General features: G+C 44.5%; 1 protein-coding gene and 1 long non-coding RNA gene across 2 annotated transcripts in view; one reads left to right on the top strand and one right to left on the bottom strand.

Annotated features, from left to right (window-relative positions):
• The window catches only part of LOC148502598 (uncharacterized), a 168,960-nt gene that overhangs the window by 8,497 nt on the left and 139,316 nt on the right, over window positions 1-21,147 (top strand). The window lies entirely within an intron of this gene.
• KIRREL1 (kirre like nephrin family adhesion molecule 1) overlaps window positions 2,490-21,147 on the bottom strand; it is a 237,487-nt gene continuing 218,829 nt past the window's right edge. The window contains exons 10-15 of the mRNA XM_088449673.1: window positions 19,406-19,506; window positions 14,861-15,059; window positions 14,655-14,762; window positions 12,977-13,116; window positions 10,761-10,835; window positions 2,490-7,898 (exon numbers count right to left, since the gene is read on the bottom strand). Of these exons, the coding sequence (XP_088305799.1) occupies window positions 7,428-7,898; window positions 10,761-10,835; window positions 12,977-13,116; window positions 14,655-14,762; window positions 14,861-15,059; window positions 19,406-19,506 (1,094 nt within the window). The 3' untranslated portion in view covers window positions 2,490-7,427. The remainder of the gene's footprint in view (window positions 7,899-10,760; window positions 10,836-12,976; window positions 13,117-14,654; window positions 14,763-14,860; window positions 15,060-19,405; window positions 19,507-21,147) is intronic.

Raw genomic sequence — 21,147 nt, 5'->3', positions numbered from 1 at the left:
GCCTCCTCGTCTTTGTATATATCCGTATTCACCTATCTGAAAGTTATAGGTCACAAGATGATGCTGTAATGCATAGCACCGCTGAGTCACATTGGCTATATATATATATATATATATATATATATATATATATATATACAGATGTGTCTTCATACGCTGTGGCTAAAGTCACTCCGAATAGCCCGTCGGCGTGCTAGGTCACGTGTGACTTGGCCGCGCCGAGCGTCTCTTTAGCTCAACATGTGCGTCTTATTTTCATAATTAAAACAACTTGAAGCGACAAAGCTACATTGCTAGCGTACACTGGGCCTAATTCAGACCCGCTCGCGAGCGCAGGACGCTCGCAAGCGGGTCGATGGTGCCCTAATGCGCATGCGCACGACGGAGGGAGCATAAGAGACAAAAGCACTCCTGGGCTTGCGGCAATGAGACCCTACCGCAGGGTCTCGTCGCAAGCCCGATGGTCGCGATGGTCTTGACCATCGCGACCATCATCATGGCCGCTCGCATAAGCTGTGGGTGGTAACCCACAGCTATGCGAGCGTCCAAGAGGCCGCTCCATTTTTAGGTAGGAGGGCCCTGATTCAGAGCGAGCGCTCTGGTCAGAGCGTCCGGCTCTGAATCAGGCCCACTGACCACTGGGGTGTGCGAAATTTGTGCGACTGAGCCTGAATCTGTGTAAAGAGGTCACTGATGTGAAAAGCCGCGGTCGTCTCCTCTCGGAGCTTCTCACTTGCGCTGTATGGCTTTAAAGAAGCTCAGTGTATGAAGACACAACTGTATTTTTTTAATAGAATTTGACACCTGACAAGGTTGTGCGTTACTGCCTATCACTTAATAATGGGGATAAGTTCACCTTTAGATAACCTTGCCTTACAAGCAATATTATTCGCTGATTGAGGGGACAAAACGGCAGTGGTGATACAGTTGTTAGTGTTCACGGCGCCAGACCTTAGAGAGGGCACTCTAGTGTGCGTCTGAAAAGGGGCGTGACCATGAGGAAAGGAGGTGTGGTCACGAGAAAAGGGGGCGTTTCTTTAAGACATGCCCCCTTTTCATCACTCTTGGGGGCGCGCCCGGAACTTACATAAGTGCCGGGCTGCCCCCAAGCTCTCCCCTCCCTGCATGTTGTTTTATTAGCGGGGTGCCACCAATATGGCAAGGTGCATTCTGCCCTTTTGAAATCGGACAAGGCACAGAGCCCACTAAAACAGCCTAGCGGGAACGCTAAGTCGTATTCAATGCACAACTTATGTCTTTGCATCCAAGAAACAAATCGACCTGGAAGATAAAATTGCCTGAAGGCGGACTTGTCTATTAAGTTGTTGTCACTGCCAGCAGGTATTATGAGACTTGCGTACTGTATAAGAGCCAGGGCCAAAGTAAATGCCTAATGCTGCCCATCCACTTAACGATGTGGGGGACGACGGCACGATTACGACGCCGTCGTCTCCCGCGGGGTGAACTGCATACACTGAACGTTCAGACGTTCAGTGTATGCAGATCAATCATCCCCGAACATGACAACCTGACGGCGGTCGTCAGGTTGACCGTCATGTTTGGGCGATGATTGATGTTAAAAACGACCAGCGGGCGCACATCGCTGGTCGTTTTTAACCTTTTGCTGCCCGATTTGTGGTCGATTACCAATCGCTGGAGCGATAACGACAGTCGTTATCGCTCCATCGCTAGGTTTAATCGCCTAGTGGATGGGCAGCTTTAGAAGGAAAACCAGTGCTATAATCATTGCCAGAAGCCAAGAACCGGCTTGTGCCATGGATCTGGGCGTTCCATCATTAACTTAACTACTGCAGGGAAAATTAGCCAATTCAGCACTATAGAGAGACACTGCATTTGCTGCTAGGCAAGATGTTGGTTTGGACCCTCTTTCCCCCCACTGTTGGTTAAACAAGCCAAAAACAAATGCATTAAAATGTGTTAGATTAAGCTGTTTTGGGGCCAAGGCTGAAGCCTAGGTTGCCTAATGTAGGGGTGGCCAAGAAGCAGCCCCCCCAGCTGTAGAATCACGCATCCCAGCATGCCCTGTTTGGTCATGCTAAAACTGTTGCAAGGCATGCTGGGATGTGTAGTTCAACAACAGCTGGAGGACTGCTTATTGCCCACCCATGGAATGGATGATTCTGTCCTGCTACTAGCCAACTCTCATTGTCAAGTACCAGGGACCTCACATGCAAGACTACAGTTTGCGTTAAGAACATTTGAGTAACGGCGACATAGAGATATAGTGCATACCCTTAAAAATGGATTAACGTGTTCTGGAAAAAGTCCCCATTCCATTAATTGTTTAAAGGACAAAGGGGTCTATTTATTAAGTAGTGTTAGGAGACAGAGTGAAAAGTGATAAGGTGCCAGCCAATCAGCTCCCAACTATCATCTCACTGGCTGTGTTTGAAAAATGACAGTTGGGAGCTGATTGGCTGGCACCTGATCACTTTCTTATCACTTTTCACTCTGTCTCCTAACACTGCTTAGTAAATAGACCCCACAATGTTGATTGTAGCGTTACTGGAGATAGCTCGCTACACACTATGCACCATAGCTCGTCTTGCTCCCGAAAGAGTTACCGCTATTAAAATACCCAGTGGTTTCAGTGTCTTAATTACCGGCATCTTTTGCCAAGTGGCGGGCATACTCTACAGAAGTGTTTGTAGGAATCTGCCGTTAAGAAGTGAATGCTATTTGAGGCCGACATACACTCCTGCCTACATGTTAACTGAACTGGGAAAGTTCCTAGCACGGGGATAAAGCTGTTCGTGCTTACAGCCGAGGCTGGTTTTATGGACATCTAGAGAAATGCTGACCATTTATTGCCAATTGCAGCCTAGAGATTTCCCGGGGGCCTGTTCCTCAGCTCTGTAATTAGAATTCTGCACTAAATACACATTAGGCAGAATGTAATAAGCTATAGAAAGATTCCGTCTGATGCCGGCATCATTGCAATTTCCTCCAGACGATCCCTCAATGTCACAGAGCTCCCCCTCAGGGGGGGTGTAGAGGGGGGGGGGGAGGGGGCATGCGGAATGGGTTTTGATGACCTGAAATGGCAAGTTTAGTCTAGTCGTAGCCTCCGTGGGACAAGTGGCTTCGGAGGAAAAGACAGACGCACAACTATTCTTATGTTCTGCACGCTGTTAGCACAGAACTTTGTTTCATGGAGGTAACTAAGTTCTGAATATTGACGGGGTAGGAAGGGGCAATCTTAACTTTGTTCTTGGCTGGGCAGATGTCAGATACAGGCAGCATTACAGATACACCTCACTCTGAGAATGTATATGTAATATGTATAGCAAAGGCATTAGTGCAGTATTGTAACAATCTTCAATTGTAAAACACTAAGGGGTCGGCGGTAAGATCCCCCTGGGCCTCGCCGGCAAAGGCTTCCCCGTGCAAATAATTTAATGCGATATATGAGCACGTCAGCATAAAATAAATTATATTAACTTGTGGAATGTATTGCATTTTCCTTGAATAGCCTACAGGTATCATTGCCATCTATGACAAGATCATACAGCAATATTGATACTCGGCAGGGGGGGGGGGGGTACTATCCAGCATATTACAAGAAGAAAATAAATAGTATCAGAACTTTGGCTTTTTTTTTTTTCTAACGAATTGTATTGTGAAGAATTCTCTCATTTCAGGATATAAAACCTTTAATTATCCCGCAAAGCGCACCTCTCTGCAGCGCTGACTGAGTGCAACAATACTGTTTCAATAAAGAGTTATTTTAATTTTTATAAGCAATATTGGTGTCTCCCAAATTCTGCTAGGGAGGGGAGAGACGTGAGAACTGATATCTTTTCAAACTGAAATGATACATGTCTGCTGAACTCTCCAGCTCACAAGTAGATAGGTTAGAAGCAACATCAATATGTGCTCTAATTTTGCTAATCATTGTACCTTGTGCATACGAGTGAAAAAATATGTTGAGTTCCCTTAAAACACTCCTCCTTACTTTTAATACATATTATATTGTGTTAACAACAACCTTAGTTGTGGATTATCAGATGTCAGAACAACCAGTGACACAATATATTAAAATGCAATTATTATTATTTTTTTACATCCGCTAAGCTTGTTAAAAGAACACGATACAGCAAATTAAAGCAACAACAACAAAAATAATCTTCTTGAAAAACCAAGATCTCAAGAAACGTCAGTGTGCTCATGAAAAAAAAAAAAAAATAGAATATAATACTGATAATAACACTTGTGTATGCTTTTCACGTTTTACAAGGAAGGTATATAAAAAATATATATGTATATTTACACACGGACTGTACAAAAATGATTACCTACGAGTATCTGTTTGCAAAAAGAACAGATTTCGTACAAAAGAGAAATTTGGTTGAAATTGTAAAAAATAAACCAAAAAAAAATCAGTTATGTACAGACTGGTAGGAAATTGATACAGATCTACGTCACCATTTTCATGGATAGATGCTGCGGTTCAACACGGGTTTTATGAAGCCGCTAATATTCTGAACTGATTTTGCAGAACAGCGGAAATCCCCAATGACACAGGAGAAAGTATGATTTGGTTACGTTCTGTTTGTTGGTTTGCTTTGGCAAAAAATGAAGTGTGATAGAATATAATCAATAATGTAAAAATGGGGAAAAAAAAATTTGGGCGAAATTAAATGCAGCAATAGTTTACGTAACTGTCGTATGTATGTTAAATTCCAGGGTGATTCTTAATATGGCATCAATACATTGAGTGCTTACAGTGATTACAATTACCCATATATTTAGCATGGGTTTGTCGTAGGCCATTGTGGCCATTTACAAGTGCGGGTTTGTCTACATCATTTGTAAAAGAAGGGTATGTAATGTTCTGCTAGAGCTGCAATGGGGTCCATTTACTAAAGCAACCAGTACAAGCCGCAGTAAACGTTTTTCATGTAAGGTGACAGGGTTCCGTGTCCCCAAATACAGACCAGGACGACGGCGGACTCATCATAAAAAAACGTACTCTTAGTTTATATTGTGAATCCCATAGGAATAATATAAAGTACCATGCCTTTTAAAAATCTTTAAAAAAAAAAAACATTTTTTTTTCTGTCTTTTTTGCTGTTTGTTTTCTTTGTTTTTTTTTTTTCATTTTATGGTTTCTTAGAAAAAAAAAAATAATAGTAACCCTTAACAATAAAAAGTGTTAAGGCACAGGAGTAAAAATTAACTGTTTGTATTGGGCACAGAATAAACAAACCATGCCAGGTACCGAGAGAAATAGTTGGATGTGATCGAGACGGAGGGGAGGTAGTGACTGGACACCAGGGGTAACTTATCCCATTCTTGTGATGTTTCTTTTTGAATCATTCGCTCCCTATTTTCCATCCACACAATGTACAGTATCTAAATAACAGCAATAAAAAGAATTGATGGGAAACTGGCGGCAGATGATCCAGACAGTTCCCCTACATTGGAGAAGTTTACATCCGAAAGTTGACTTCAAGCTGGTTGATCTCATTTGACCACTTAGTAAACAGATTGCATCCATGAAATTCTCCTACTAACAACACGAATGACCCCATTACTATGTCATGCGGACATGTGGCATGGGTAAGCACAGTTAAGTCACTGTGACCCTTTCTGAGGCCTTGCATAAAATGTTCATCTGTTCTACACTGGGAACCACGTTGAAGATTGATGCTGTCCACGATGGACCTACGTTAACTGACAGACTTTGATTGTACATTTGCTGGACAGAAACGCACTTCAACGTCCGTTTCAAAATGGTTAGTCCGCTCGTGGTGTTCAGAGAAAAATGTTTTTAAGGAGCAGTATACACTCGGAGTTATTAACCTGGTTGCCCTCGTTCATGATCATAATGTTGAGAGCATTACAGACAACACCGCAACAAAAGGTATTAGCTGCAATATTAAACCAAGATGTTGGTATGAAGTAAAGGGTACAGAATATATTGCTTGAGGGGCAGGAAAGTCAGCACCAGTGTGTAAAGGAAATGTTCCTTACCCTGGACATAAATTCTGCTGTGATCTTATACTAAGCCCTTTAAACAATAAATACATTAAAAAATTACATGGGTTGTAGCCTAATACACAATACTGTATCTAAGACCGGTTTGGTGTGTATTACACCTCAACGGTCAACCAGTAGCCTTTTGATTCAGTGATTTATAGCTGGATCACAAAAACACCTCTCCACATTTAACCTCAACGTCTTAGCCCCCCCCCCCCCCCTTTACCAGCTGCCACTGTTATCATTGATTGTCTATACTGAGCAATCTTCTGCCACCAGACTTCGTCCACCACCTAAAGGTCCATGTCAGGCGTAAGTGTACGAGTATTGGATCATAATACTGGTTCACCACAATCTTAGACCATTCATCCCGAAGTCGTTTTCTCAATCAAAGAGCAATGCAGGAGATTTGGAAATGTAACACCGATTATTCCTTATTGCCTACTAAAGCCCAATATTATAAATCTACTGGGAAAAGTTAGATTAATAAAAAAAAAATAAAAAAAAAAAATACAGAATAATGCAGGTTAGGATGAGATAGTATACGTTTTCCATAGAGTACAATTCCAACAGGGGCAGAGCTATGTTTTACTAAGAAGTGCTTGGTAATTTGACACATTAAATATAAAGTGTATTAAAGCTCAACACTTGGTAGTGAGTCCATAGGTTACTGAAGCAAAACATTAGATGAGTGTCCACCATAAGTGGAGTTTATAAAGAGGTAAATTAGACGATTCCCCAATTATTATAAAAAATTTTTTTTCAGATTCCTGGATTTTCCACTTCCCAGCAACAGCTGCCCATATTGGCTGCTTGCGTGCCGGAATGATGGAGCCTGCCGTGGCGATGAGCACGCATGGCATACATGTCACATTACAATGTCCCTTGTCCTTCCCTCTCTTCCAGCAGCAGGAATGTATACCTACAAAAGGCCCTGCTATGGTAAGACCAGATGTTATTTAGCAGTGATGCAATAACCTCCACAGCAGAGTAAGGAGAGTATAAAAAGCAGGAATGTGCCCCCAGGAAAGTGTAGGGGACGCCTCATCGTATTGGTGGAATGAAAAGCTTCCCTAGGATCAAGATTCTTAAGTCATACCAATTGCCATACACCAGATGGCAAAATTAGTGGTATTCAAGGAATGATCAGGTGCTTGAAAGGCCAGCCTTCTGTTTGGCAGCTTATTCCGTATGAAAGCCTCTAGGCTTTTCATCGTCGGGCAACTTCAACTGGTTCCTCGGGGACTTCTGAGATCAAGACAATAAGGTCCCTGAGTATCAGAAGACACGGTTGGAGATCGCAACTTGTCCTGGAGTCCTATCTCGTCTTTTGATGTAATGTCAGAGGGGTTTTTACTGAATAGTGTCCTCCACTCTGCTCTTCCCCTTGAATGCCCACCAGTTTTTTTTTTTGTCGGCAGTCCTCAGACGTGCGTCTGCATCCTTTGCTGAAATCTCTGTCCATAGTCGGAATGTTGGGAAGTGTATGAGAATCGGGTGGCACCTGTAAACTTCCCAACTGGGTCAAAAGTATCGTATGCTCCCCGATCCATACCTGTGGTGGATGGCTGCGTGTAGCCAAGCCGATACGTTGGGTAGCCAGTGTTGGCTGAAAAACCGTGAGTCCCAAACTTTTCATAATTATCATAGGAAAGTTGACTGGTGGTATCTGTTGCGGCTGATGTTACTGTAGGCGTTGGGTCTGTACTATAGTCGGAAGTAGGAGCCCTACTATAAGTGTTCAGTTGGGCATAACCACTGGAGTGAGAGAGGCGTGATGAAGGGCGAGCATCAAAACGCGCCGGTCCAGGATTACGGTAATCTGCATACAACACCGTTCGGGAGTTCGGCCTGTCGTCATGAGCCCGGACATTGTAATAGCCATTGGTTGGATCCTAGGAAAGAAGAGTAGCGTGATCAATGTTGGTTATGATGAGAGAATTGGGAAAAGAAAGGATAGAATTAGGAAAGAAGAATTGGTAAGGTGACTTCTGATGTATATGACTTTGAGGAATGGTTCTGAACACCGATCTATATGTTTACACATATATATGTGTGTAAATACACAGTGAAGCAAAAGCCACTATACAGTTGCATACATTTATTAAGACTGTTAAGTAAAAAAAAAAAAAAAATGTTAGACTACAGACATATACATAAACATATGCTTTTCAGGATATAAAACACGGTAGTTCATTGCTGATGTCTACCGATCACAAAGTTACAAAAAGACGAATAAATAATGCTTGGAATCTACTCATCAAAGTCATGACAGCATAAGAAAAAAAATGTGTAATGGTTACATTTGGTGTCCCCCATCACCTACTGAAAGGAGGAAGCCATTTTGTGGTTTGGAGCAAAATGAGAATTTTTTGTCGATTCTGAGTTGCGCTCAAGCTCGTTTTGTGGACGGATTTTCGCATTTTTCTAATACTTCTCATGCTCCGTAGCTAAGCGCACAAATCTACAGGCGATTCCAAGTCCTAGGCATCTCCTCTAGCGGCTGAATTGGAGTAACTGGGATAATTTGAGTGAGGGCATGGCGTGATCATGCGGGAGGAGTTGGAGGCTATGCTGAGTTTCAGACCGATCGCTTTCAACCAAGATAGGGATGGTGCAAATGTGCGATGATGACAACAATTTGAACAAGTGGAAGGAAAGGTCCGCTGCAGTGTATAGGTGCGCTATCCTTCGCTTAAAGGGTGATATCCGCATTTAGTTACGCGCAGTGCGAGCGTATTTGTGGCCAGCTTGAAAGCCAGTCCGAATTGGCGCCTGAGTTGACAACAGCTACTCTTTTAGGCGGGCAGGCCTGACATTATGGGGTAAATTTACTAAAGTGAGAGTTTTTAGAAGTGAGTTTTAGAATAGATGTTGCCCATAGCAACCAATCAGATTCTACTTCACATATAACTAGCACCTTCTAGAAGATAATAGCTAGAATCTGATTGGTTGCTATGGGTGACATCTCTTCTAAAACTCACTTCTAAAAGCTCTCACTTTAGTAAATTTACCTCTATATATCAGATGTTTAATGTTAATTATTTACGCCTGGTAAAAGTATGTCTGACACGGATGGTGTGAAATGTAATGTAGACAAATGGACCTGTACGCACACTTTCTTACAAGCGCTTGCTTCAATTTGGATTAATTTGGTCGTTCGCTTTTTGCTTTATACATGAAATATAATGGAGTTGTATCGGAGCATTCGTTAATTACACTGTACATCTCGCATGAGGGGGGGGTGTCAATAAAAGCAAACTTTGAATGCTCTGGTAGAACTCTGACTCAAAGCTTAAGCGTTCCAAGTCGAGCCTACACAACTCTAAGCAGCAATGGATGCTTCAGCTATGTGCATTCACTTCATCTCTGCTTGCGGATGAAGTTGGTGTAACTGGGCCTTGGCACATAGGCTCAGAGTTCTGAGCGCGTATCATGGACGTACAGGCAGAATTGAGGCCTATTCAGAGGCAGTTGTGCTCGCAGCTCGGTCAGATTTCAAACTGAACTCCTGCACCAGGAATGGGGCTGTCGCCTACCTTATCGAGAGTATGGAAGAGGGGCCGAGCTGCCACATAGATGCGGCCCACTTTGCATGCAGGCGCAGAACCGCTTTTATTTCCGGGCGGTCAAAGCAAGCGACTTGCGCGCAACTCTGAATCAAGACCATAATCGGATTAGATCTCATTTGTGTCATTTTCTAGGTCTCCCCCATCCTATTTTCCACAAGGAATGAAAATGGCTTTGTAACTCCCTCATAGGAAACTTTTTAAAACCCGTGACTGGTTCATTAGACATTTTTTATGGGCTGAAAAACAAAAATTGGTTGAGTTGATATGAGCTTCAGTTCATTGTAAAATCGTGTACATCCTCCAGACATGTCTAATGATGGCTAGAACCAATTTTTGGCACTGATGGTTACATGAAGTCTCAACAAAGCCAGAGCTCCGTAAACGGGAAGCAGGATTTGACCAGTCCATAGCAGTAATTCTGCGTCCATAATGTCCAGTTGAAAGAATTTTTGTAAATCCACACGAATGCTTGTTTTAACCATAAAGGCCACCTCCAGCCGCTTGGAGGCACAGTCCACAAAGTTGCTCCCAAGCCTGGATAAAATGTCCACATCATATCCAGGTAGGACTTTTCCAGTGTACGATCCATCAGAATAACTGGACTTCACCAGAATCTGTTCTATGTTCGCATGAGGGAATCGCGTCCTACAAGGCAGAGATACTCCCATGTCCCATAAATGGAGCCTTCAAAATGTGTCCTTGTTACACCTGCAACAATCTGTTGCCACCATCTCCCCTAACTTCACAGAAGTGTAATCGGGATGCCGGAACTTCTTCACCAAACCGTTTATAAGTCGAAACCGAACTGCAATACTGTCTAATGCCTAAAAGTATGCAACTGTATAGTAGTGTTTGCTTCACTCTCCAAGGTAAAGAGGAAGAGAAAGGGAGAGGTATTACACACACACACACAGTACAATAGTTGACACAGTTCACAATTATTACACAACTCTTGGTGATCTTGCATGCCAAACAAACGCGTTCATGCTTAATACAGTGTGTCAAGACACTTTCAGTCTAATCAACACGGCGATGCCATTTTGCGGCTCCTGCCGGCATCATCTTGCCAATACTACACCGCGCTGTGTCTCATGCAGGCCCCTGGCGGTAACTAGACATCCTGCAAGTGCACCATCTGGATTACATATTTTATTTGTACGGGTTGAAAAGAGACGGGTGCCGCACCTTCAGCTCGTACTCCTCTCTGTCTATGGTGTCACAACGGAGGTCTTGCTTCAAGTCAACGTCGTCCTTGAAAGACTGAAAGTAAGAAGAGTTTGTACAAGATGTTTTAATAGCTGACAGTGGCGTGAGTCAACATGGACAGATCTAGATGTTGTATATCCTAACAAGTCTAGGGCCAATCGAGATAAAAACCACTTAGCCTAACGGTCTGTTTTTTTTGGGCCGTAGGAGGAAGCTGTAGCACTTGAAGGAAACCCACGGGGAGAACGTACAAACTGCGCGTAGACATTGTGTTAAATACAATGTACTAAAATAAGTGATGAATGGAAACCGCTATGGAACTTCACAAACTCCTATTTATTTAAATAAATGCACTAAACTCTAAATATATTTGGGCTTCACGGTAGTGTAGTGGTTAGCATTACGGGCTCACAGTACTGAGGTCTTGGGATATACTTACTAAAGATCGGCTTTTCAAAGCCGCTGATTCTCGAATGCTTTGAGGGCTGGATTTAATAGGGCAATAGTAACAGTCACCGAATCTTATTTGCTTTGTGCGTAGTACTATTGGCCTCTTAAATCCAGCACTCAAAGCCGCGGAGAATCGGCAGCTTTTAAAAACTGGTCTTTAGTAATTATACTCCAATGAGATCAATTCCCGAACATGGCTCTTTTTGTGTGCTTTCTACGTCTCTGTTTGCGTGAGTTTCCTCCGGGTGCTTTGATCTCTTCCCACACTCCAAAAACATACTAGTGGTGTACTCGGAGTTTGTGAAATTTACCGTGTGAACAGAGTGTTCTCCAACATTGTTGCTGCCATCACGCCAAGCAGCCCCTCTCGACGCGCCAGGTCCCGTACGACTCTGTTTGCACCGAGCATCTTTTCTTGCGTTTTGGCCCAAAATTGCGTGGGATGTACCAGGAGACTGCACCGATTAATTTGATATGCGACACTTGTATATCTGTGAGCGACTGAGTCTGTATAGGAAGTGCTATGATGCAGCGGCCACGGCTTTTTTCCACGCCAGGTTCCGTCGTGCTTCATATACAGACTCAGTCGCACACAGATATACAAGTGTTGCAAATCCAAGCGACTACGTATAAAAAAATCAGTATCGGTCGCAGATCAGTCGATTATCAGATTTCTGAGTGACCCCTATGGTCGCGCAGAATGGCCGCAGGGACTGAGACGCAGGAGCCATTTTTACTGCTTCTAGGAGAGACACGTCCCAGAAATGGTCGCGACATGCCTGCGTTCGCCTCGTCGGCCCCCCGTTGCCGTTCACAACTGGTACATATAAGGTGGGCTCAACGTCACTACATTACCTGCACACCTCTATGGGTTGCAAGGAAAAAGTAGTGTCGCGTCGCTCTCTAATGACACATCACGCCTGAGCCGCTAATTCAGTTGCTTTCTTAGGGGTAAATTTACTAAAGAGAGAGTTTTTAGAAGAGCTGTTGCCCGTAGCAACCAATCAGATTCTACTTAACATTTAACTAGCACCTTCTAGAAGATAATAGCTAAAATCTGATTGGTTGCTATGGGCAACATCTCTTCTAAAACTAATTTCTAAAAACTCTCACTTTAGTAAATTTACCCCTTTTAGAGTCTAGCAAGTACTTTTGGAATTTTGTACCACTAAAGGGCAGTGAGCATGATTTAGAGGTGCACACCTACTGCATGTTCACACAATTACGCGATTATTTGCTGCTGCGCATACACAAAATGCGCTATTGCGAGGAAAACCATGGGCCTTTCTAGGTAGTATCAGGAAGGTGGCCTGACGTCAACACATTAAAATCTGTCGCATGGGTGTATTATGTGAGTGTCGGTGAAAGTGGCTCCTTTCTCAGGCGCAGAGCTGCAGCCACAGAGGCGGAGTTCAGACCGGGATACTGCATTTACCATTGGCTGGTGCAAGTGTTGAGATGCACGCAATGGTGCACAGATGATGGATTGTTTCAGAACCACCGGCGATGTTGCAGCATGCTCGGGCATTGAGTGGGCGTCTAAGGGCTTGCACATTGTACACAAGGGGAAGGCTGAACCTAGCATTTGCATATTATCGCAGCCGCGGCACTACAAAAAACTGCAGCCTTAGAGGTGACTACGAGCACCTCTGAATCTGGTCCTATATATGGAAAAGTATCGGAAACACATGTTTTCATTCATTTACCGCGCTCATTTCCTGCGATGCCGTACAGCGTGGCCTTACCGAATAGATGGCCTTCATAACGCGTGTTGCTGTGGAAACACTTGACGTGTCCTCCTCTCTGTCTGGGTGCATGGTCAGAGGCTCACGATTGACCGTCTCCACTTTGATATCGAGCTTCCTCAGTGTGACATCCTTGCGGCCTAGTGAGAAAACATTTATTACTGAATGAAAGGGGACGCCAGTGTTGGAACTAACCAGAAGTGTTATGGTACGGGTGTATATTTAGGACAGGCCAGTATTATGGCATGGTAAAAGCAAGTATTCAACAAAAGGACTAGGATTAGAGGATAAATTGAAGTTTAAATGAAAAATGTTTATATTTTAACTTTCTTTTAAGTATAACTTATATCTATGTACGACCTAGTGAGTCAGTCTACACTTACTTGAAGGAGCAGAGTATCCAATTATTCATGGGTGATTGTGATTAGATTTTGGGGGAAAGTGCAAGTTTGTGGAGTCTTTAGACCTCCTCTATACTGACTTTATCCTCTGGCATTGTGAGGTCCATGAGAAGCCTTAGAAACTGGTCTCAGCATCAGGTTCTGGAGATATTCCCAGGGGCTCTTTAATACACCATGTGAGTTACAGGCTCAAAGAGATTTAACTTTGTTGCGCAGATGAACATTTCTGCCCCCCCCCAATTAATTTCAAGGCAAGGTCCTTGGAAATTGCCCTGGAAGCTCAATCTGCACCTAGCTGTGGAGATCCACCTATAAATGCACGTTGGAGAACCTAGTAACACTTTATTACGTCCCTCTTCATTGTAGACGCTTCTGGTTTTCATCTAAATGGTGACTGCTCAGTTTAGCCTTATTAATAGCTGGAATTAATAATGACTGTGATTATGTGTATTATATGTGTTATATTTGTGTGTCTGGGTATTTTTTATTGCATCACTCAAACCGCACCTAGAACCCCATAACGGAAGGTGCAAAACGCGTCACACAGAAAGTTATGGTCTATATTTAATTGCCGGAACCACCGACGTGTTGGTAAAAGGACTTTTGCGTACACAAGAATTCTGTGCACAATAACTGTTCCATCTCCACCACTTTATCTCATTAATAGAACCTCTTGTCGTGAATAAACTAATCTGGTTTCAGCATGTTGGTGCACAAGTTAGTGTGCTCATCTGTACTCAGCAGGAAACCTCCAGCCCCAATCTAGCCACCTTCTTTTGTGCAGACCTCTGAAGATGTGGCCATCTTGGTTGGCAAAGCCACGTGGTTCTCGGTAAACCCCGGTGCATTCGCCCAAATGTATATATGCATGTAACTCCACACAAAACAACATTCTGCACTTTCATAAATGAGCCTTACTGCCTACAGTAGATTCTTCTCTCGTGCCTGGGGAAGATTGAGTACACACAACCACAAAGTTGTCCACCGCAAACTAATTAGACGGAACTGTGACAAAGACACGGGACTGCTAATCCTTCTAATACTGATAATTGGGGCTGTTCAGGGGTGAAAATATAAATTGTGGCTCTTATTTGCTTTGCGGTGCTTGACATGATATCTTAGCAGACTCTATGAGTGTCTTTGTGAAGCGTTGTTTACTACCAGCACAGTTGTGCACTCACTGGATACATCACTTATCACAACGTATGACATAGACTCTTAATTGGCTCCACTGGGAAAGCCGCAGTCTCTCATGCCTCCCATGCGCTCGTACTCACTGCCTTTACGACGTCGGTAGAGGAAGAAAATGAAGAAGACAAAGAATATGATGACCAGAATCCCCGCTCCAATAGTCACTCCGGCAATGATTCCCACCGGTACAACTTCTGGAAAAGGACAAAGGAAGCGTTGGGTAAGGTGTGTATCCGTGCTGGTGGCAGTGATTGCCGTTATGTACGACAGGAGGACGGTCTCCAGCCCTTACCTTCCTCTAGCAGCTTGATGATGGCCGTTCCCGAGCCAAAAGTATTCCATGCGGTGCAGTTGTAACTGGTCTGGAAATCGGACTCCATGACGTTGTTGATGGTCAGGATGGAGCGCACGCCGCTATCTGTTTTGGTCCGTTCCACTGTATACCTGTCCATAGTTCCAGTCTCCAGGAACTTTTCCTTCCATGCCCAGGCCTAAAGTTTAAAGGGAACAGATCATCACATATGTTTGTGTGCAAATGGCAATCGATGTCATATTACGGTAATAATTAGTCCATGCCGTGTTTATTAAGTGTCCGAAGCGTGATCCCAAGTACAAGCTCACATTTCTGGAGTCTGGGACTCATTAATATTGCCTGATGGCGCGTTAGTGCTGCTCGTCACTCACATGATCACCAGGTACCCCCTCCCTCCCTCCGGTAGACAGCAGCAACTGGGACTGAGAAGGGAGGGAGATCTGTACCTTTACTGTAACCAGCAGCACCAGTGCTGCTTGTGATCTATGCTATTGCCATTACAGTTTCACAGAAAAACGAATATCTCAATTAATTCTTATGCTTTATCATCAGGGATAGCGAAACTTCATTCATTGCTTACAGCTGGATCAATCCAGGTACCTCATCAGAGGTTTACATGAAAGTGAAAGTGGCTGCCTCCTTCATTGCAAACACAGCGCCTGATTCATTAAGGATCACTACTGCTAAAGCATTCGCAGACGGCCGATTGTAGTGCATGAATCGCAGTGCGTGAAGGCACCACTGCGATCGCACAGACCACAGAGAGCCATCGCAGAGTGATCGACCGGCAGTGAGCGTTTGGGGGGTAGTGACGGGAGTTGTTGGAGAAACGCAGGCGTGTCTGAGCGCCGTTGCGTGGGCGTGCATAAATTAGCCAGAGCGATTGCATACGCAGCTTGTGTGCTCACTGTGTGCAACCAGGTTAGCAATTTCTAAGTAAGATCAGGCTTGCTGTCATTCTGCGCGAGGGGCCGATGGTAAAAGCGATCCTTAATGAATCAGTCCCACAGTCATAAGACTGCTCAATGAAAGCTACTCTCCAAGTGGATATAAGGGTTTTATTGCGAAAAAAAAAATAAATTAAAAAAACCCAATGTAACCGACTGCTGGGTCACGCTGGTTAGACCACAAATCGCGCCCCCAACTGCAGGTGCAACTCGCATTCATTAAAAAAAGCTGCATTTCTTAATATTCGCGCCCATCATCACATACACTAGCACCTTACTTGCTCCAATGTTTTTATCCATTTATTTAATTCGCCGTGAACACATCCTATAATTAATTTGCTAAAAGCTCTCTAATACAGGAGAAACAAATCCCTGTGTCATTTACCAAGTTTTCCTTAAACAGGCACATACAAGCCTAATATATGCCTGAGCGAGGAATAAATTGCAAACAGCCAGTCACAAGGGGTTTGCTGGCGCGGCAGCTATCGCCATCATCCGATATTCCCATCTGCCCCTGACCACCCACAAAATCTACGTCTTTGGCTTGATGATTCAGAGTTGTGAGCGATTCCGATGCTCAGGCAGCTGAGCAATTATCAGTAGACTGCGCATGCATCCCAACCACAGTGCGCGCGCGTGGAGATTGAATTGAGATTACGGTTGCAGTGAGGATGCAATCGCAGGTGACCGACCGGAAACTAACATTTTGTGGGAAGTAACGGGGGCACGTTCCGGACATTTTCAGGGTGTTTCTGCCAGTGTCTGCGACCTGTACACAGAGAACATAGCTCCAGCGTGTCATGTATGGCGGCAATACTGCGCGACCATACACTCAAGGAGTCAATGTTTGCCTGACCTGCGTCCGATGCTGCGTATGTGTATGCAGTTGTGGACAGCTACGCATCTTAAAATCATCCTGCATCTGTATGCAATTGCGCAAACAAGCCCTTACTCAGCCTACGATAGAAACCCCCCCCCCCTCCCATCTCCCCGTTTTGTCTCTCCTGATTAAGTCTGGCGTTGGTGTCAGAATCCTGCTAATCTGCATGAGCGCATATTCCTGGCGCAGAGAGGAATGACACAAGACATGTTAATAAGTGACGCGGTACTCGCTAAGCATCAGCCGCTACTGTACAAGTGCAAATATTGTCATATTTGACACTGATGTTTTTGACCTTTGTAATAAATTTCCTACCCAAAAAAAAAAATTTAATTGGACTTTGGAAAATAAAGGTGCGTACACACGGTCGGATTAAAATGAACGATAACAATATCGATCATATTGTGCATTTTTTCGGTGCCCTGCGATGCACGGGCATGTATGGTCGATATCCATATTGTCCATCACCCGTGCATGCAGCCCAACCTGGTCGATATCGAACAGGTCTCTACAGGGACCCGCGAACGTTGATCGCGGATCGCTATAGTCGTTGGTGGTGTGCTGAAGGATCGATATCGATCATGCAGCACACCCGGGAGATGGTACAACGATATCGCGGTCGATCGTCCCGTGTGTATGTACCACTAGATGTAAATAAACAACGTTAATGTTACTTTAACGTCCGCCCACTTTTGAGACTATATTCAGCTCTTTAAAACAAATTGAAATGCTATTTTTTGGCATATATTATCCAATCATCACCAAAAGATGATTTAGAAATACACCCGCTGGTAGAACGTACTGGGATTGATAGTTTAACAATAGCTGAGCAGCCGCAGGTTGGATATCCCTAAATGAAACTCTGGCCCGAAGCGTTCTCGGCAGAGCACTGCGGTTCTGCAAGGGTTAACTAGAAAAGCCACCTCGCTGAGAGAGCCTGTAATGAATTCTCCTCAGCCGCTTCCTCTGCTAAACACTTCATTTTGTAAGCCGTGACAAAATGATTTCAGCCGCAGTGGATGCTGTTTGGAGAACGCGTCTCCCTCGGGACTCTGCAGTGAAGCATCTGGGGCTGATGCACAAATCTGCTCTTTAATTAATACAAAAAAAGCCATATATATCTGAGAGAGGTGGGGACTGGCCACTCGCTTTTATCTAAGTGGGGGCTTCTGCAATTCTCCTGACCCCCTCATCCCTCCCAATCTGTTTACAAGTGCCCTGTACGCCCCTGCCACTTATTCCGTAAAATCGCCACCTAAATTTAAAGCCTCAGCCAATTTGAAAGTGACAAAGCTATTTCTTCATTTAGCTGCCATGGAGGAGAGCGCAGTACCAAGAGAGACAGACAGATGGCGGCAGTGCTCGGCAGAGCGGTGCAGGTTAGCAGCGTGTGAGTGATGGTAGCCAGCCAGTGTCTGCTCAGCAATAAGTGATTATTGGAATAATCATTCATCAGTTCAGCAAAGCATATAAAAGTAATCATTTCAATATTGCTTTTCTTCTAGGGTGGTCAGAGCTTTAATAATCACGTAGGGGCTGGTAAGAGTTCACAACAGGGCTCTAAGCAACATTGGCCCTCATTCAGAGCCGTACGCTCTGAGCAGAGCGCACGCTCTGAATGAGGGCCGGGCTCCATTTTCATGGAGCGTCCTCCTGGACGCTCGTATAGCTGTGGGTCACCACCCACAGGCTATACGAGCGTGCTTTGTGATGGCCGCGATGGTCGAGACCATCGCGACCATCGAAATTGCGAGCCGGAGCCTGCGGTTGAGGTTTTCAACTGCAAGCTCCGGAGTGATTTTGGCTCTATCAGAGCCCAAATCACTCCCACTGACATCACTAGTGATGTCAGTGGGCCGGCTTCTGACGGGAGGCGTTCCCGTGGGAACGCCCCCGTCAGGGAGGCACGCCCACCAAAGGGGGCGTGCTGTCAATCAACATTGACAGCACGCCCCCTTTGATCGGACACAACGAGCGAAGGACTTTCCTTCGCTCGTCGCGTCTGGCGCATGCGCACGACGGAGCTCCCTCCGTCGTGCGCATGCTCAGTGCATAACATCGACCCACTTGCGAGCGGACAGCCGCTCGCGAGTGGGTCTGAATCAGGCCCATTATCAGCTAATAGATGGTAATAAAGCGGGCAGGCCCCCACGTGGCAATATGGCTTTCTTATTTCACATATAAAGAGCATAAATCAGTCTGCACGAATAAAAGCATCCAATAGCAGACTTATAACTAAAACAGCCCGATTGGTCGGCACCATTAATCTATAACCAAGTAGCTAATTAATGTAATTAATGGCAAGACCTACTAAGGGGCAACTCAGCTCTGGGTGATGGCCGCTAAGTGCTGGCGTTCTGGCGTCTCCCGGCCACCAACATTGCGGATACCATAGAGGAACGCAGGAAAATCTGCCGTGTTGTTGCTGCTGCACCGTAATTCTCGGGGATGAGCGTCGCGGAACATCGTGACTGCTCATCCCGGCAATCAAATATGGGCCCTATAGTTACTCTTGATAGCTGGTGACAAGACATTGAGGTTGACCATATAAAAGTAAGGTAGGTAACCTCTCGGATAGGCTGCATTAACACGAATATTGACTCAGCCCATAAAATGGAGGCCACCCCTGGGCGACAACGGCAAGCGCACTTTACACTCTGTACGGTGACATCACCGATGATGACATCATATACTCACAATGCGGTCTGGAGGTGGGGTGCTCCCAATGAAACACTCTACTTTCCCAGCTCCGCCTCGCACGGCGTACTGTACTCCCTCGCTGGTGATCAACGGGGGACCTTTAAAGAGCAAAGGAAATGGTTACAGATGAGGGGGGGGTCTCGTTATTCTTCTGTGTTTGGTTGTACGTAGGAAAGCTTCTTGAGTTTTGGTGTATAGAAAGGAGGCGTTATGTGACCATGCAATAGCACAAGGCTGTAGGCCCATTGCACATTAGTCGGAGGTGACTTCCACAATCTGGGGGTCTTTGTGCTAAGCCTTGGAGAGAGAGAAAGTGGACAGAAATAAAGTACCAACCAATCAGCTCCTAACTGTCACTTTACAGACTGTGTTTGAAAAATGACAGGAGCTGATTGGTTGGTATTTTATCTCCGTCCACTTTCTGTCCAAGGCTTAGTACATAGACCCTCTAGTCATTTACAGCATAATACACTAGATGGACAACAACGCGTTGGTTATACTGTAACATCAGTACTCACTCTTTGTACACCTACAGTATAATAACAGTAGTACATTACATATATATATATATATATATATATATATATACATATATATATATAATGTCTTTATGTGACAGATGAACCAATGATGTTGACTCCAACCTGAAAGCAGCTTCTGCATTAGCAAGGAGAGATAGTGTGTAGCTGACTTGGCTTGCTAGGGAAGCCTTTCATAGCAGCTGTAGTGAGGGCAGATGAGCAGGCAGAAAACTAATACTTATCCCCCTGGACAACAGGTAACCCTGTGTTTAAAAATTGTGGCCCTATTGAAGGGTTAAGGGTCCTCCAATGCGGCCCCTGAAGTGTACCAGATAGCCTCTCCTCGCTCTAATATAAGTGAGTTAGTCTTTATTGAGTATACAGTATATGCTCTGGATACAAGCGTACACAGCAACAGGTGATGCAGTGTCGTACGCGTTTCACTGGCATCTCCACTTGCAACTGAGTAGGCGCAACCGTGCTGTAACGGGGCGTTCTGACGTAGGCAGAGTATAATGACGACGTGCCTATGCAACTGCGGGGTTATGTAGGGTTGGGCGAAAGAATAGCTACATTTATTCAGGCGTATCTTTTGCGCCAAGTAAATGCTGGGCATCTGCAGGCGAGTTGCACCTAACTCTATATATATATATGTATACGTGTGTGTATATGTAGGAGAGAGTGAGGCTAGATGTGCTTATAAGGAATAATACTGTGAGTTTTGCCTGCTATTGGGAATGTAATCTTTCATTTCTGCACAAACTGTTTGATGAAAAGGTCCCTTTAAACTTGTCTTGGGGCAGACAGGCATCTCTTTGTGAGACAGATTAGGACGGCGTTCATGGCCATTATCTCATCAGGAGGAATTAATGCAATCCAACCAAATCTGCAACCGCATTACGGGTAATGCACTATTTGTTTTATATCTTTCTTTGTTTTATCGTCCAATCTGCTGATTTTATCGCTGCGTATAATCTGCTTGTGCCAGTTTAACTGGAGCACATAATACTCTTGATATATTCTGCTGGCACCGTACCTCGCTGCTGTCTCTCCTCACTCTATACTCTCTACGGAAATGTCACTCTGGGAGGACCCGGGCACCAGAAAGGAATAGATCATTTGGGGACAGCTCCTTCTGTGGGATTAATGCTTTGCCTACTCAGCGGCAGGATTTAGGCAAACTAAGTTACGCTATGGTAATTTACACATTGGCTAAAA

Source organism: Taudactylus pleione, unplaced genomic scaffold, assembly GCF_031769625.1.
Source record: "Taudactylus pleione unplaced genomic scaffold, aTauple2 ptg000490l, whole genome shotgun sequence".
NCBI classification, from domain to species: domain Eukaryota; kingdom Metazoa; phylum Chordata; class Amphibia; order Anura; family Myobatrachidae; genus Taudactylus; species Taudactylus pleione.
Note: the sequence above shows the minus strand (reverse complement) of the source record. Positions and strands in the feature narration are given on the sequence as shown.